Source organism: Microtus ochrogaster, chromosome 4 (assembly GCF_000317375.1).
Source record: "Microtus ochrogaster isolate Prairie Vole_2 chromosome 4, MicOch1.0, whole genome shotgun sequence".
Lineage (NCBI taxonomy): Eukaryota > Metazoa > Chordata > Mammalia > Rodentia > Cricetidae > Microtus > Microtus ochrogaster.
Window position 1 is genome coordinate 51357982 of NC_022011.1, and position 16856 is coordinate 51374837.

General features: G+C 43.6%; 1 protein-coding gene across 2 annotated transcripts in view; it reads left to right on the forward strand.

Annotated features, from left to right (window-relative positions):
- The window catches only part of Camsap1 (calmodulin regulated spectrin associated protein 1), a 64450-nt gene that overhangs the window by 8747 nt on the left and 38847 nt on the right, over nt 1–16856 (forward strand). For both annotated transcript variants that reach the window (XM_005346264.3, XM_005346266.3), the window contains exons 2-3: nt 13598–13860; nt 14511–14672. In XM_005346264.3, coding sequence (XP_005346321.1) covers nt 13598–13860; nt 14511–14672 — 425 coding nt within the window. The remainder of the gene's footprint in view (nt 1–13597; nt 13861–14510; nt 14673–16856) is intronic.

Sequence of the window (16856 nt, forward strand, 5' to 3'; positions counted from 1 at the left end):
TCCTGGACTGTTCTTAAGGATATTTTTAGAGGAGGAAAGAGATCTGGCTTTTTAGCAGGGCATAGTGGGTACTGCTCAAGTGGATTCTTGTTTATCAAGTGGATGCTTGTCTTGGACCTTTATTGGAGTATAGTTGATATACAATACAAACAAAGTTTTGGTGGTGTGCCTCCTCCAGATCCCTGTCTTATCCTGGCCTTCCTGTACCTCTTCCTGACTGGAGTTTCTTATTATTTAAGCACATCAGGGTCCTGCACCTAGCTTTCTTTTCTCCACACGGTATCTTTGAGATTCATCTGTGTATCTCATGGTGTGCAGTTCTTTGCTTAGTAATAGTATTCCATTGTATGGCTAGCCCATTTGTCTGTTGGTGAATGTTATTGGGGTGGTTTCTAGTTTTGGGATATTATGAAAAAGCTGCTATGTGCATTCATTTCTCTTAAATAGGTGTAGGAGTAATGGGTCATGAGATAATGCATTTTTAATTTATAATAAAGTATGAAGTTTTCTAGAGAAATTGAGTCATTATTTCCCATGAGCACTATATGAAATTCTCTGCCTTCATGTCAGCGCTTGGTGGTGTCGGTCTTTATACTTTTAGCCAATCAAGTGGGTGGATTGCACCTTCCTACTGTGGTTTAGTATTCATTTCCCTGATGACAAGTAAAGAGGAACCTTTTGTCCTATTAGTTTCTTTTTTTCTTTTTTTTTTTTAATATTTATTTATTTATTATGTATACAATATTCTGTCTGTGTGTAAGCCTGAAGGCCAGAAGAGGGCGCCAGACCTCTTTACAGATGGTTGTGAGCCACCATGTGGTTGCTGGGAATTGAACTCAGGACCTTTGGAAGAGCAGGCAATGCTCTTAACCACTGAGCCATCTCTCCAGCCCCCTATTAGTTTCTTTCTGTTTAGTAATGATAGCTTTTAGGATCTTGGACAATATAAGAAAAATTAAATTATTTTGAGGTTTATTAACATGTAGTTGTAAGACGTTCTGCAAAGGTTCTGGATGTCTTTACTCAGTTTCTCAATGGTAACTTCTTTTTTAAAAAAATTTACTTATTTTTATTTTGTGTGCATTGGTGTTCTGCTTGCATCTGCGTCTGTGTAAAAGTGTCAGAAGCCCTGGAACTGGAGTCACAGATAGGTGTGAGCTGCTATGTGGGTGCTGGAGATTGAACCCAGGTCCTGGAAGAGCAGCCAGTGCTCAGAACTGCTGAGCCATCTCTCCTGTTCCGCCAGTAGTAACTTCTTATAAATCTATTGGAAAATTGCAGCCAGATGTTACCCTTTCATGGCTGTGACTGCCTTGTGGTCTGACTGTTGTTGCCCTTTCTTTTCTAGTTTTTGACTAGACTTAGCCTGCTGACCCCTGCTTAGACAAGCAGTGCGACAGTGCTACCTTCCCTGCAGCTCACATGTGTTTGGTAGTTTATTGTGTGGTTTTGTTTGTTTGCTTGTTTTGGGATGAAGGCTTCTGTAGGCCAGGCTCAACTTAAATTTAGGGATGACCTTGAACCAATCTTCCTGCCTCTACCTCCTCAAAGTGCTGAGATTACCATGTGTGTTACCATGCTGGGTTTATGTTTTCATGTTTATCTATTTCTGTGTGTGAAACATTTCCTTTGATGCTTGCTTTTATTTCATTTTGTTTGCTATGAAAAATACCATAGCTTAGGTAATTCATAAATGATGGAGATGTATTGTTTACAGTTCTAGGGGTTGGAAGTCCAAGTTGAGTGCAATAGCAGATCCTACACGTGATAAGGCTCTGGTCCTGGTTCCATACCCAGCACCCATAAAACTGGGTATTGTGGCATGTGCCTGTAATTCTAGTACTTGAGAAGTAGAGAGGAGGATCAGGAGTTCAAGATCATCCTTATATACAGCAAATTGAAGACCAGCCAGAACTACATGAGGTCCTGTCTTTATTCCCATCCCACATTTAAACATTCGAACACAGCACAATGCAAATATACCAGTTTGATACTTACCTGCTGAGGAATGAGGATGGGAAATATTTTTCTGTATTAAGCTATTATGTTTCTATAGGAGCAGAAAACATGTTATAGTAAAAACATTGCTGTTCATGACACACAGTAGCCTTGAATCTAAGGTGATATATTGCAGGTTATATTTGTTGGCTTGTATGGTATGATAGCATGTACAGTGTGTATGCTGTGTGTTCAGAACCAAGGCTGCAGTGAAGTTTTTTGACAAAATATGAGTGAGCACTGTCAGAAACATCTTGGATCCATGATACATTTGGTTTTGAATTGATTTTCTGGTTGTTATGTGTTTGGAAACTTTTTACTGTTACTATTTACTTCTAGCTACCACGTTCAGTTATGTTGCCCTATGAACTCAAGACCTACAGTGTAAGAAGCTAAGACCTAGAATATAATTTATTTTGGTGAATGTTTGGGTATGTAGCAAAGATCATTTTAAACAGCTTCTTGCTCCCCTTGCTTGCCTTCCAATCCTGTTCCTTTTGGCCAAGCCAAAGACCTTTCCTTAAGGCTCTGCTGATCAGATGCAGGAGGTCCAGGTCCTTGTGCAGTTCCTGTCTGGACCCTCATAGATTAAGTTATGGCAACATCTCCCATTTCAAAATCTCCAGCTCTGTTTGATTTGTCAGGACACAGGCAGAACTGAGGTGTGTTGCCCACAGACCCTTGGGATAGAACAGTGCAGTGGAAATGCCATTCATACCTTGAGCATGAGCATGATATTCTGAGAAGAATATCAGAGTAAGAAACTAAGCCGGTTATTTTGAAGGAAGAGAACTGAGTGTGAGGTGATGAATTGGGGCTTTAGTTTTCTTTCCAGTCCTTTCTCTAATCTCTTAACATTAATCCTATTTCAGTGCTACTTCCCTCCTCTCCTTTTGTTCCTGTTAACTGGTTTATTTAAGAATAAAATGCCCAGGAGTTCCCAGATCCAGATGACTTTCAGTAAGAGGGTGGTGGGGATTTTCTACCTGTTGTCACTCTGTACCCCCCTCATGTTTTTATATTCCCTACAGCTAGCTGCTGCTTCTTTTTTTTTTTAAAGATTTATTTATTATGTATACAACATTCTGCCTCCATGTATGCCCGCACGCCAGAAGAGGGCGCCAAATCTCATTACAGATGGTTGTGAGCCACCATATGGTTGCTGGGAATTGTTCAGCCTCCATGTATGCCTACAGACCAGAAGAGGGCACCAGATCTCATTACAGATGGTTGTGAGCCACCATGTGGTTGCTGGGATTTGAACTCAGGACCTCTGGAGGAGCAGTCAGTGCTCTTAACCTCTGAGCCATCTCTTCAGCCCCCAGCTAGCTTCTTTAAACCACCTTGGCTTCTGGGCTTCTGTAGAATGTGAGTCCTGTGGACCCAGATTCCAGCAATAAGCATTCTGTCAATAGCAGCCTGGGCTTTGTGTACAGGTAATCTTGGTGTCCTTGCTGGCTCTGATAGCCTTGTCAGTTGCTGATGAACAAGTGCCAGAGTTTTCATGCTAGTGGATTTGTCTGCTTTATTAGCTCTGTCAGATGTTTTATGTATTTTGAGTCTAGTTAGTACTAACAATAAGCATCATTTACTGTTTGTCTTTAGTAATTTGTGCCCTACCTATCTTTTTTTGTTGTTGTTGTTGTTTTGTTTTTCAAGACAGGATTTCTCTGTGTAGTCCTGGCTTTCCTGAAACTAGCTTGGTAGAACAGGCTGGCCTCAAACTCATAGAGCTCTGCCTGCCTGCCCTGAGTTCTGGGCTTAAAGGCGTGCACCACCACTGCCTGGCCTCCTCTGTTTTTTCTCAGCCTTCATTGTACTGTCATCCTCCCTTAGCTGTTTTTCATTTTGTGCAGTATGCTACCATGATCAACTGCAGTCTGAAAGTGTTTAATGGAAAAAAAATCCAGAAATAATTTCTAAGTTTTAAATTGCATGGCATTTGGAGTTGCACAGTGGTTCTCAACCTTCCTAATGCCATGACACTTTAATGCAGGTTCTCACGTTGTGGTGACCCCTGACCATAAAATTACTCAGGTTGCTGCTTCATAACTAATTTTGCTGCTGTTATGGATCATAATGTAAATAAGTGATATGCAGGAGATCTGATATGTGACCCTGTGAAAGGGTCGTTCAACCCCCAAAGGAGTCTCAGCTGCAGGTTTAGAACCACTGGAGTAGTATGATTAATCACATACCATCCTTCCTGGGCTCTTAAAATTGCTTTATTGTGAATTGAACTTCATCGGCTACATCTGTATAGAGGAATAGGTTTGGGACTACTTCAGTTTCAGATGTCCCTGGGTGTCTGGAAACCAGTCCTGGCAGAAGAGGATAGAGGGCATTGTAATCCTTTCTGATAATGTAACAGTTGCTGAAAGAGTTTAAAGATTTCTCCAGGAAATCCCATGACAGAGAAGGAATTACTGGAGGAGAAAGGTGTCCTGGAGAGTGTTAACTTATGGCTCTGATAATTTACCTGATACTTATAACTAATCCCACAGTACCTAGTTCCTGGCTTTTCCTTTCTTTTTTTCTGTAAACTGTAATGTGGCTAAAGGGAAGGCTGAGAGAAACATATTTTCCTTTCCTCATTTGGGTCTAAACTTTATATTTCCATTGACCAATTTCCGTCTCTCAATTTTTTGGTAGAGAAACCAGCAGTGGACTTCAGATTCTACTAACACCATCTTCTTATTAAATACTGTTTGCATAATATAGATATATTTTTTCTGCCCTACATCTGCCCTAGGCTATACCCCTAATCATGGTGAATCTGTTTCTATTTTATTTTTTTTATTTTGTTTTTTTTCTTCATCCTTATCCCCTCCTTCCATCTTTTATTCCCTCCCTTCCTTGTTTCTTTTTGAGACTAGGTCCTCCAGTGTTAAACTCAGGCTAGCCACAAGTCGGTTTATCTTGCTGAATTAGAAGTGAGTTTCTTGTGAACAGGGTATTTGTTGTTTGAGATAGGGTCTCTATTATGTAGCCTTGGCTGGTCTGGAACAAATTATGTATAGCAGGCTGGCCTCAAACTCAAAGACATATGTCTGCCTCTACCTCCCGAGTGCTGGGATTAAAGATGTGGGCCACTAGGCCCGTGGTTCTGGTATGGTAGTTTGGTTTGTACCGTATTTCAGTGAAAACTCTAAAGGACAGTCTGCTATAGTTATCATAATGCTCTTTTCTTCCTGCTATTTTTTCTTAATGCTTCATTTTCTTTCTCTCTGGAGGACTTACGTTAGCCATTTTCATAGTTATTTTTTTTATTTTACTTTTAAAAATTATTATGGGAGGCAGAAACAAGTGGATCTCTGTGAGTTAGAGGCCAGTCTGGTCTACAAGGTGAGTTCCAAGAAAAAAAAAAATATATATATATATAATATTTGCTTGTGTGTATGTCTTGTACCACTCCCCTGCTTCATGTATAGGGAGGCCAGAAGAAGGTGTCAGATCTTCTGGAACCAGAGTTACAGTTGTGAGCTACCATATGACTTCCAAGACTCAGGTACTCTGCAATATCCAGTACTCTTAACTGCTGAGCCGTCTATCCAGCCCCTGGTTATTTGTGTGCGGGTGTGTTTGTGTTTGCCACTGTGTATGTGTGGAGGTCAGAGACAGCTTACAGGAGTTGGTTCTCTTCTTTTATTATGGTGGGTTCTGGGGATGGAATTTAAGTCATCAGGCTTGGCTGCAAGCACTGTTGCATATTGACACCACAGCTTCAGATGACAGTCCCACTGTCACGGAATTCCCTCCACAAGTATGTCTTTCCTCTGCTTCAGAATTTTTTTTTTAGCTTTAGAAGTTTGAATATATGTCTTGGCTCAGATTCCTTTGGGTTTTCCTGATTCATGGTTTGCTCAATGTTTTTATGTTTTTGTTTGTTTTGTTTTTTTGAGACAGGGTTTCTCTGTAGCTTTGGAGCCTTTTTGGAACTAGCTCTGTAGACCAGGATGGCCTCAAACTCACAGAGATCCGCCTGCCTCTGCCTCCCGAATGCTGGGATTAAAGGTGTGCACCACCACCTTTCGACTCAGTGTCTTAAAATCAGTAGGTTGATGTCTTTCATTGTATTTGGTAAAATTTCAGTCATTAATTTTCTCTGTACTCCCCTTGCCACCTTCCCCCCGGGACTCTGGTGGACAGCTCCTCTCCCGTAGCTCCGTCTCTTTTCTTCTTCCCATTCTAGTCTCCATCTTCTGCCTGTGGTTCAGAATGGATGGATGCTATTGATGTAAGCTTAAAACCAGCAATTCAGTCCTGTGCCATTGTCACCCTGCTGTTCAGCCTGTCCAGTGAGTTTCTAAACGTCTGTTGCTCTCCTTTTCATTTCTATATTTAGTGTTTTAAAAAACTTTCTTTGCTGAACTTTTCTAGTTTGCTTCAGAGTTTAATTCCTGTAATCCTTTTTTGCTGGCAACTTTCACATGTCAGAGATGTTTCAACACTTGCATGCTGGTGTGTGTCAGTTGGTCATCTTACTGAGTGGCAATTTCAGGTGTTTCCTCATTATCTTAGTTATTGCATGAGGAGCCAGGGCTCTCAGTCTGACTTTAACAGCCAGTCTCCTGTCAGGTTTGCTTGCAGCCTTGAGTTTCATTGTTGCCTCTGGTTGTAATAAGTCCTGTGCCCCAGCCCTGTGCTTCTGGTTCAGTCTACTCATGGGCCTCCCTGCTGCTGTTGCTTAAGGGCAAGAGGAATTTCCCAGGCTGGGTAGGTGGGACGTTGCCTACAAGACTGCTGGTTATTTCACACAGTTCTGACAACTTATCGACCCATTTTATAGGACAGAGCTGTGATTGGCCAGTGATAGGCAGGACCATTCCTTGATCTGGACTGCTTAATTATGCATGCCTTTTCTTTGAGCCTAAATGTCACGTCAGTACCCTAAAGGTGGACTTAGAGGTCACTGGACCCCGCTATTCTTCCCAGTGTGATCACAGTGAATACATTCTTTTCTGTCTGTCTCTGTCACTTGTACCGTTAATTGGTGTATTGAGGACAGGTGGCCAAGCCTAGCTCGTTGGGGATGCCAGGGACCAGAATTATGCCCAGAATCTCTGTAACAAGGTGATTCCCTTTACTGGAACCCCCAGCTGTATGGGGAGAGGAATTTCATGACCAGTGGGGAAGGAGAGTTATCTTCTCTGCCAGGTGCTTTTGGTGAGACCTTGTTTGTTGTGTTCCCTGGTCCATGTGGCTCTGACTTTAGGGAATGGTGTCTCAGGCTGGATATGGAAGCAGAGCACCTTTGCCCACAGTGTCTCCATGTCCCCTGATGTTTTATTGTTATTGGGGGCCTCCTCTTGATCCCCTCCTTCTAAGGCTCAGAAACTAGTTAGTTGCCTTGCCTGTTTTGCCTGTTGTACTGGGAGTCCGCAAGCATCAGGCCTGCCCTTGGTGGGGTGCCCTGCAGTGTGAAGTCCAAGCCAGCACCCTTCTCTCCACTTTCTAGTTCCCCTCTGCTTGTCCTTGATTTTTTTCAGGGTTTGTAGCTGCCTGCTACACAAAGGGGCAAACAGGACTAGTCTGTTGGCCTGGCCTGACAGGAATACCTCTGGTACACTAAATAAAAAATATTTTTGCCTTTGGATTCTGTCAGTGTGACTGTAGTGCTTTTTTGATGTGGGTTTCCTTTTTGAGTCTTGCTGGTATTTTTAGTGGTTTCATAAATTTTACAAGGATTGGAAAATTCACTGCAGTGTCTGCTTAAACATCCTTCTCCTTCTCCCTTCTGGGCTTGCAGTTCCTTTCTTTGGTCTAACAACCATTGCCACTTGCTTTCTCCTCATTGTCTTATTGTTATACTTACTGTTTGAAAAATGAAACTTGTGCCCTGGCAGTGCTGAAGCATGCATGAGCAGCCCATATATGGCAGTTCTGTTGAACTTATACATGTTGGGTTTCATGGTCTAAGTTGATGCTTGCTATCTACTCATCTTCATCTCTCAAGTGTCTAATCTTAATCTGCTTTCAACAGCTCATTTTATGAAACTGGTTCAGTCAGTGTGTGTGTGTGTGTGTGTGTGTGTGTGTGTGTGTTGATTGTTGTTCCAGAGTTTCTATTTTGCTCTTTCTCTAGTCCATCACTTTTTTCTTTATTAAAAGTACTTTTACTTTTCTACCTTGGGTGTCGTCCACAGTCAGCTAGTCTGTGGATGATCAGTTCTGTTGCATTCTGTGGGTGCCTGAGCCTGACTTTCTTTGAGTTTGTTTATTTTAGGGTTTGCTAGGCTTCCTGAGCTTCTTGAGCTGGCCTTGAACTCACCAGGATCCTCTTGTCTCAGCCTCTGTCTGCTGCTGTGTTAGAGCTTTCACAGTTGTTGCCATTCTAGTTTCAGTGGATTTAGCAAATAGATCTCTTGAGGTCCCCAGGACATTTTTATACACACCTGACTGTAGTAGGCTTTCTTGGACCACCAGCCTGCAAATCATGACACACAAACTTATTAGTTATGAATGCTTGACCTTACCTTATGTTTGTCCCACTTAACCTGTTTCTCCATCTATATTTTGTCTTGGAGCCTTTTACTTTTCTTTCATTCTGTATGTCTTACTTTCACTGCTTTCTCTGTGTCTGTCTGTCTGGTGGCTGGCTGGCCTGGGACGTCTCTTCTTTCTCCCTCCTCTTTCTTCTATTAATTCTCTCTGCTTGCCAGCCCCTGCCTATCCCTCTACTGCCTAGTTATTGGCCATTCAACTTTTTATTAGATCAATCAGGTGCCTTAGGCAGGTAAGATGAAACAGTGACACATCTTTACATAGTTAAACAAATGCAGCCTAAAACACCTTTGCATAGTTAAAAGTTTTAGTCCACAACACCCGACATCCCTTCCCTTTTGTTTTGGAATTTCTCCCCACTCTCTGAGGTCCCCCTCCTAACCCTGACTAGTAGCCCAGTCTGCACATCTGAGGCTACACTGTCCAGAGAGTTCATGGAACCTTCTTTTCCTTGGTGTGCCTGTTCCTGATGCTGCTGAGGCATGTTGATTTTGGTGGCTCTCCCCAGTGTGTTTGGGTGGAATATGGGTGGCCGTATAATTGCCAATGTCTCCTGACCACCTACTAGTTCCTTTGGCTTGTTTTCCTTGTCTGCCTAGCCCAGGGTGAGCCACTAGTCTGACTGCTCAGGTTCCATTCTCACTGTGCCCTCTTTCTGAGTGTTCATACATATCATACATAAATGCTATCTCTTTAATTTGTACTTCTGCTTTGCACATGTTGGCCTCTTCAGAATGCTGCCCCTCTCCTCATATAGCTGTGCGTCCCTTATGGAGCTCCTCTTTCTGCCATGGTCATCTTCTAGGCCATAGTTCCTACTTCAGTGACAGGGCCTGTCCTGTGCCTGGCTGGTGTCCAGGCCTGTCTTCTACTCTAGGAAACAGCAATGAACATTATTTCCTTATCCTCTTCTTTCCATTATTTCCCAATACAACCTGTTCTAGTTTATCCTTTTTTGTGCTTCCAGAGTATATAAACCTACTCAGTGCCCTGACAGTTGAAGGCACAGCATTCTCCTATTCTGAACTGTGTTTCTTAAAATTGTCAGATGAGAGTCATTATCTTTTTTCTTGTTTGCCTAGGCTGAGCTCTGTGCATACTTCAGTGTGATGCTTCTTGTTATGGAAGTTGTCTACTGTTTTTTTTTCCCCCCTCTTCAGAGCCTCAGAGTGTTTGCTGAGGGTGATGGTCTTCTACCTCCTTTTGGTGGCCCAGAGTGTTCATGCATTTCCCAGTTCCTGCTCAGTAATTGTTCAATGATTATAAACTGCTGTCTTTGCCTTTTATAGGGCAACAAGTCACTCAAAACACTCAGACATTTACAGTGCTTTTGTATTATTTTTAAAATATTTTATTATCATTATTATCATCTTAAAATTATGTACGTGTATGTGTGTGTGGGGGGGGTGGGGTGGGGTGTTTTTCATATGAGTATATTGCCACAGAGGCCAGAAAGGGTGTTGGAACTTTGCAGGCAAGTAGTTATAAGCTGCCCAATACAGGATCTGAGACTCAATCTTGATTCTGTAAGAGCAGTATGTGTTTTTACCATTGAACCACTTCTCTAGCCCTAAATTGCTTTGTTTTAAGAATAGTTATTGACTGCTAGATATTAGAAGAACAGACATGAGCAAACATAGCTTCTGATACGAGCTGAGCTGAGTATTATCTAGGAACAGCCACTGCTCTGGTGGACTGGGAGAAGTAGGTGCTCCCTTTCTGAGCTAGGGACAGTTTCTGCCATGAAGGGCCAGAAAGGAGGTTCAGTTCCTGAGTGGGCTGTAGCACTTTATAGCTGGATTGGAGGGAACTCACAGATTGTGGTGAATCTACTGATCTGGGATTGCTGTCATGAATCTCGAGTGTACAGGAATGGTTATTGTTTTTTAAGGATCCGATGTGCTGAGTACATGAACCACCTCAGGCTCAGGGAAACATTTCCATTTGGACACTTAGCCTGGATGGTTTTTTCTGTCTTGCTAGCTTCCAAGTCCAGAATGTTTATGTCTTTATACTGTGGCTTGAGCTCCAGATCCTCCCTAGGTCTTCCCTTGTGTCTGTCAAAGACTAGCTCTTGGTGTGCTTCTGTGGTGTCCTGTCTCTCCTTCCCTGCAACAGAGAGAGGCTCTGTAGGGTCCTGAGCTGTGCTGTTCCTGCAACAGAGAGAGGCTCTGTAGGGTCCTGAGCTGTGCTGTTTCTGCTCTCAGAAAGGAACCTTACCGGCTCTCCAGGTGAGCGGGGAGAGTGGCTTGGACCAGCCAGTATGGCTTGCAGTATTCACATGGATGTCAGAGGAGGTAGGTGGGGCTAGTATACATGTTGGGATAGACATACATCCATGACTTTTCAGGTCTCAAGGTGGGTAAAGTCCTCCAGAGGTGAAGTCAGATGTGTTCTTGGAATTTTTGAATATGCAAGAAGAACCTGGACAGAGCTTGAGGTATGGGCTGAAAGTTAGGCGAGGGATAGTAGCTCTTGCTGGGAGCCCTGGTAGCAAGGTACTGCTACTAGGCACTTAAAGAAGGTGTAGGCCTGAGAGGACTCTTGTCTATTTTCCTGGCAGCAGCACAAACTTGGGGTTTGGGCTCCCTAGCTCAGAACCTTGCTTGATTTTTACCAGTCTAGAACCAGATCCCACAGTTTCTGATGGTGTGATCTGTGCCTCTCAGTTCTGTTCCATGGGACTCCTCACTCGAGTGTGGTGTGGCTCGTCCCCTCTTTCTGTGCTACACACTTGGCATACAGCTCTTTTCTCAGTCATCTGACCAGGCAAGCAGAGGCCTTCCCATGTGGAATACCCAGGGCTCATCCTTTTATTACCACCACTCTCTGTTTAGTGTTAGTACTGTAGATGGTTTCAGAATAGGATGCTGCCCAGTGTAGTCATCCCGTAGGGTTTTAACGTCCTCTAAGCCTGGGCAGCGAGTACTGCTGCATAGCCCTGTTCACTACTTTGATTGCTGTAGTGACCAAATCCTATATGCACAACAGAGCTTCAAAACTAAAGTGCTGTGTAAACTCTAGCCATGTTGTTAAGAAATAAGAATCAAAAATAAAGTCGGGATTGTGGAACGGGGCTGGCAGTGGGTAAACGTGCTTGTCATATAAGCCTAACAGTATGAGTTCTGGAACCCATGTAAAGGTGGAAGGAGAGCGCCAACTCTACAGGGTTTTTCTGTCTTTCACACTCATGCAGTAGCTTGTATGCACTCCCTCATATGTATATACAATAATAAATTTAGAAAACGATTGTGAAACAGTAACAAGAGTCTAGAGACCAGTAATTAGACCCGGGCCTCAAAAAAAATAGTGCCTATCAGAAACAAAGAAGGGAGCAGAGAAAGGATGCTGGGGCAGGGGAGGTAGCTTCTGAGAGCTGACCTTTTCTCACTGTGGTGTCTAGACCTGGCATAAGGCTAGAAGAGTTTGGATGTTTTCCTGTTAGGGTTACCATTGCTCTGATGAAGCACCATGACCAAAAGCAAGTTGGGGGAGGAAAGGGTTTATTTGGCTTACACTTCCGTGTCACTGTTCATTATTGAAGGAAGTCAGGCTAGAAAATCAAACAGGGCAGGGACCTGGAGGCAGGAACTGATACAGAGATCATGGAGGGGTGCTGTTCACTGGCTTCCTCCCCATGTCTTGCTCAGTCTGCTTTCTTACAGCCCCAGGACCAACTGCTCAGGAGTGGCACCACCCACAATGGAGTAATCAATCACTAATTAAGAAAATGGACCAGGCAAGGTGGTGGTGGCACTTCCTTTAATCCTAGGACTCAGGAGGCAGACGCAGGCAGATCTCTGTGCGTTTGAGGCCAGCCTGATCTACAGAGCTAGTTCCAGGACAGCTAGGGCTACACAGAGAAACCCTGTCTTGGAGAAAAAAAAAAAGAAAGAAAATGGACTGGGCATACATCTTTAATGCCAGCACTTGGGAGGTAGAGGCAGGTGGCAGATCTCTGTGAGTTCAAGGCCAAGCCTGGTCTATGTAGTGAATTAGAGGACAGCCAGTGAGATTTAAAAAAAAAAAAAAAAGAAAGAAAATGCCCTTAGAGGCTTGCCTGCAGCCTGACCTAATGGAGGCTTTTTCTCAATTGAGGTTCCCTCCTCTCAGGTGATTTTAAGTTGTTGATACAAATCAACTAGCACAAATGTCCATGGATTGTGGGGTGATTGTTTCTAATACGTTTCTACCCGTTTATTTGAATGCCCTTCTTGGTGATTGCAGCTTTCTAAACTCTCCAGGAGGTAAGGATGTTTGAGAAGACCAAACTCTCAGGTCTGGGGCCCTGGGTAAAAGAATGAGATTCTTTTTCAGGACTTTGTACTTTCTACAAAGAATAGGTTTCAGTATCTTACAAGTGGTGCAAAGAGGATACATAATCAGTGTAGCACACTTGGTCCCCTGGTCATGTGTCTGCTGTAGGCAGTGAGTGCATGAGAGACCAGATTGCGGTTGGTTCCTGTCTCTTTTGACATTGGACATGTCACATCTTTTTGCCGTGCCTCATTTTCTTGTCTGTAATGTGAGCACATTAGTCATTAATCTTGATCAGTAGAATTATGATTAAATAGTGTGCTGTCTGAAGCAGAGATGAGTGAGTGAAAGCTGGTTGCCTTTGTTCTGTTGCTACAGTGCACCAGATTTGACTCATTTCCTAAAGAGGAGGCTGTTGAGTCTCTGCTGTTACCTGGATCTTGATTTTGAAAGAAGACACACAGAGCTCTCTCCCCAGAACTAATGCCACTGTGCTCACAGCCTCCTTATTCAGGGGTCACCAGATGATGCATCATCTCAGCCCTGTTGCATATTGGTTTCCTTTGAGCCCACTAAGACCCCAGGACTTTTGTGCTTGTATCCCACCATCATTAAGGTGATGGTGGAAGTTCAAAATGCCTTGTATTACCTCTGTTGTGCAGATGCTAATGAGACTGTCAGTTGGCCCTGGACCTTGGTGTGTTGATTGTCACCTGGTCAGTGGGCTGCACCTTGGCTGACATTGTGCTGGAAGGTGCTCTGTGTGTTCTCATCCATCTGGTGATGCTCCAGCCTGGATTGTGCATGTCCACTCACCCAGTGCTCTCTCCTGCCATAGACAACATCCCTGAGGACCTCAGAGATCCTTTTTACATCGACCAGTATGAACAGGAGCACATTAAGCCACCCGTCATCAAACTTCTCCTGTCGAGTGAGCTGTATTGCCGTGTCTGCAGCCTCATCCTAAAAGGGGACCAGGTGGCTACCTTACAAGGACACCAGTCTGTCATTCAGGCCCTGTCCCGGAAGGGCATCTATGTGATGGAGAGTGATGATACCCCTGTGACAGATGCTGACCTCAGCCAGGCACCTATTAAAATGGTAAGTTTCTGACAGGCATTCCTTCTGTTCCCTTGGATGAGCAGGCAAGACTCAGTGCCCTGCTGTTAGGTGACAGATGGTGAAGTCTGTCCATGTGCATTGGTGGTCCTTAATGACATGCCTGTATTTTAAAGAAGGACCCCATTCTGGAAAGAGCAGCTTGCTTCTGGTTCTTCTCACTGTGACGCAATGAAGTGTGACGATGTAAATGTGGTGGTGCACACCACTGCAGAGCCTTTCGGTTGGATGGTTATACTAGCCAAAATCAGTCGCCCTGTCCTCAGAGCTTCTTCCTGGTCCCTAGCCCACTATGTCTTTGCATTGCTTTTGTTAACTTGTTCCCTGGCATTTTGCGTGCCATAGCTTTTTTCACTCACTTTAAGGATGACATGTTGTAGGTGAAGAGAAAGTTCTGAAGAGACTGAAGGTAGGGTGATACAGAAGAGTGCCCTGTTGGCATCCCAAAGCCTTAGGAAGCAGAGGGAGGGTACAGCCTCTTCCCACAGCTTTTTCAGGGCTACAGAGGAAGCTTATAGTCTGCTGGTAAGAAATGAGGACCCTGTACCACTATTGCAGTCTAGAACAGTGCCCAGCCAGTTTTTTTGCATTGGGACCTGGTTTAGGATACTGACTGCTGCCTCTGTCCCCAGAGTGCCCACATGGCAATGGTGGATGCCCTGATGATGGCCTATACTGTGGAGATGATCAGCATTGAGAAGGTGGTGGCCAGCGTCAAGCGATTTTCTACATTTAGCGCCTCAAAAGAGCTTCCGTATGACCTCGAGGATGCCATGGTATTCTGGATCAATAAGGTGAGTGCCTGTCTAGCTCTCTCTTGATCAAGAGCTGTCTGCTTCTTGTTCCCCTTGCTGGGACTTAGGCATTAGGACTTGTCATTTAGGGCTGCCTTATGCTATATCCAGCTAGGTGTCCAGTAGGTTAGCAGCAGTCCTCACTCCTGAGCACTGAGAGTAGAGCAAGATGAGTTTGTGTGTGGAAGTGTACATATATGTGTAGTGACAGCTAATGAGGTTTCATTTTTATCTGAGATACTTGTATATAGTACTTGTTCATGATCTTTGCCAATAATTATTGGGGAGGGATCAAGTTTCTGTGTATTTCTGTGTTTGAGTGATTGGTTGATTTTTTTTTTATCACTGTATACGTGTGCATGCCTGTGGAAGAAAACCTCAGGTGTTGCTTCCACCTTGTTTGAGACAAAATCTTTGGATCTCCACCTCACATTTTACTGTAGGAACACAGATTTCAAACACGTGCTACTGTGCTGGCTATAGGGGCATCGTGGCCTAAGATAGAGTCATTTTGGAAGAGAGGACCTCACTTGGAAAAATATCCCCACTATATTGACCTGAGGGCAAGCTTTTAGTGTGTTTTCTTGATTGATGGTTAATGTGGGAGATTCTAGTGATTCTTGGTGCTATAAGAAAGCAGGCTGAGCAAGCCAATGCTGCCAGGAGGTAGCATGCTTTCATAGCCTCTGCTTTAGTTCTTCCAGGTTCTTGCCCTGACTTCCGTCAGTGATGTACTGTTACCTGGAAGTATAAGAAGAAATAAATACTTTCCTCCCCAAGTTGCTTTTGATCATGGGGTTTTAGCGCAGCAATAGAAATTACAACTAGGGGCTGGAGAGATGACTCAGTGGTTAAGATCGCTGCCAGTTCTTCCAGAGGACCTGGGTTCACTTCCCAGCACCCACATAGCAGCTTACAACTGCCAGTAACTCTACCTCCAGGGGATCTGACACCCTCGCAAAAATACCAATGCACAGAAAATAAAAATTATTTTAAATAAAAAAAGAAGAAAGTATAACTAAGAAACTATAACTATAGTTTTTGGGGATCTGATTTGGTTGCTTATGCTTGTTTAGCAAGTATTTTGCCTACCTACTGAGCCCCCCCTCCCGCCCTGCCCACCAAATCCTGCATCTTCGTTAGGGTTTCTGTCACTGTGAAGAGACACCATGACCACAGCAACTCTTATAAAGGAAAGCATTTAATTGGGGTGGCTTACAGTTTCAAAGGTATAGTTTGTTACCATCATGGTGCGACATGGTGGTATGCAGGAAGACATGGTGCTGGAAAGGGAGCTGGGTGTTGTACATCTTGACTCACAGGCAACAGGAAGTGGTCTGAGACACTGGGTATGACTTGAGCATGTGTGAGACCTCAAAGCCTACCTTTACAGTTCCTCCAACCAAGCCATACTTACCACAACAGAGCCACACCTCCTAATAGTACCATTCCCTATGAGCTTATGGGGGCCAATTACATTTAAACTATCCCCCCTCTTTTGGAAAAAGGTAACCTGGGTTGGCCTTGAACTTGCTGTGTAGCTAAGGATGACCTTGAACTCCTGCCTCCTTGGTCCTGGGGCAGGCGCACAGACATACACCATCATGTCAGGCTACATACATATTCCAAGTAAATAAAATATATTTTTTGTCTTCTGATTTGTCCATGGTAGACATAATGTGCTGATTTGAGATTATGAAAATTATGCACAACTGTCACGTAGCCCTCCATTTCTGTCCCTTGTTCTTGGGTCACAGACACATTGGCATTCCACCATTAGATTTAAATTACTGTGTTTTGGTATCTGCTTATACAACCATATTCCTGTTCTAGGACTACAGTTTGTTTTTCTTGCTTCAGTTTTCATAAACATCATTCTTACCTAATATTTGTATTTCATGGTTTTCTATTTCTTTAGCATTTCCACAGCAACTTACAGTCCTTATTTACTTGTTTTCCCTGGTGTGACTTCTCTAGTGGTTGCTAGATTGTAGGCTTTTTCCTTGGTCAGAGTCATCAGATGTAGTGTGTTTTCTGGCTAAATGGTCTCCCAACTCTGCATTCAGGGTGAATTGTCCAGCATCCAGCAAAGTGGAGCTCTCTTGTAACCTTCACATTTGTGTATTCTTTTTTTTTTTTTTTTTTTTGGTTTTTCGAGACAGGGTTTCTCTGTGGCTTTGGAGC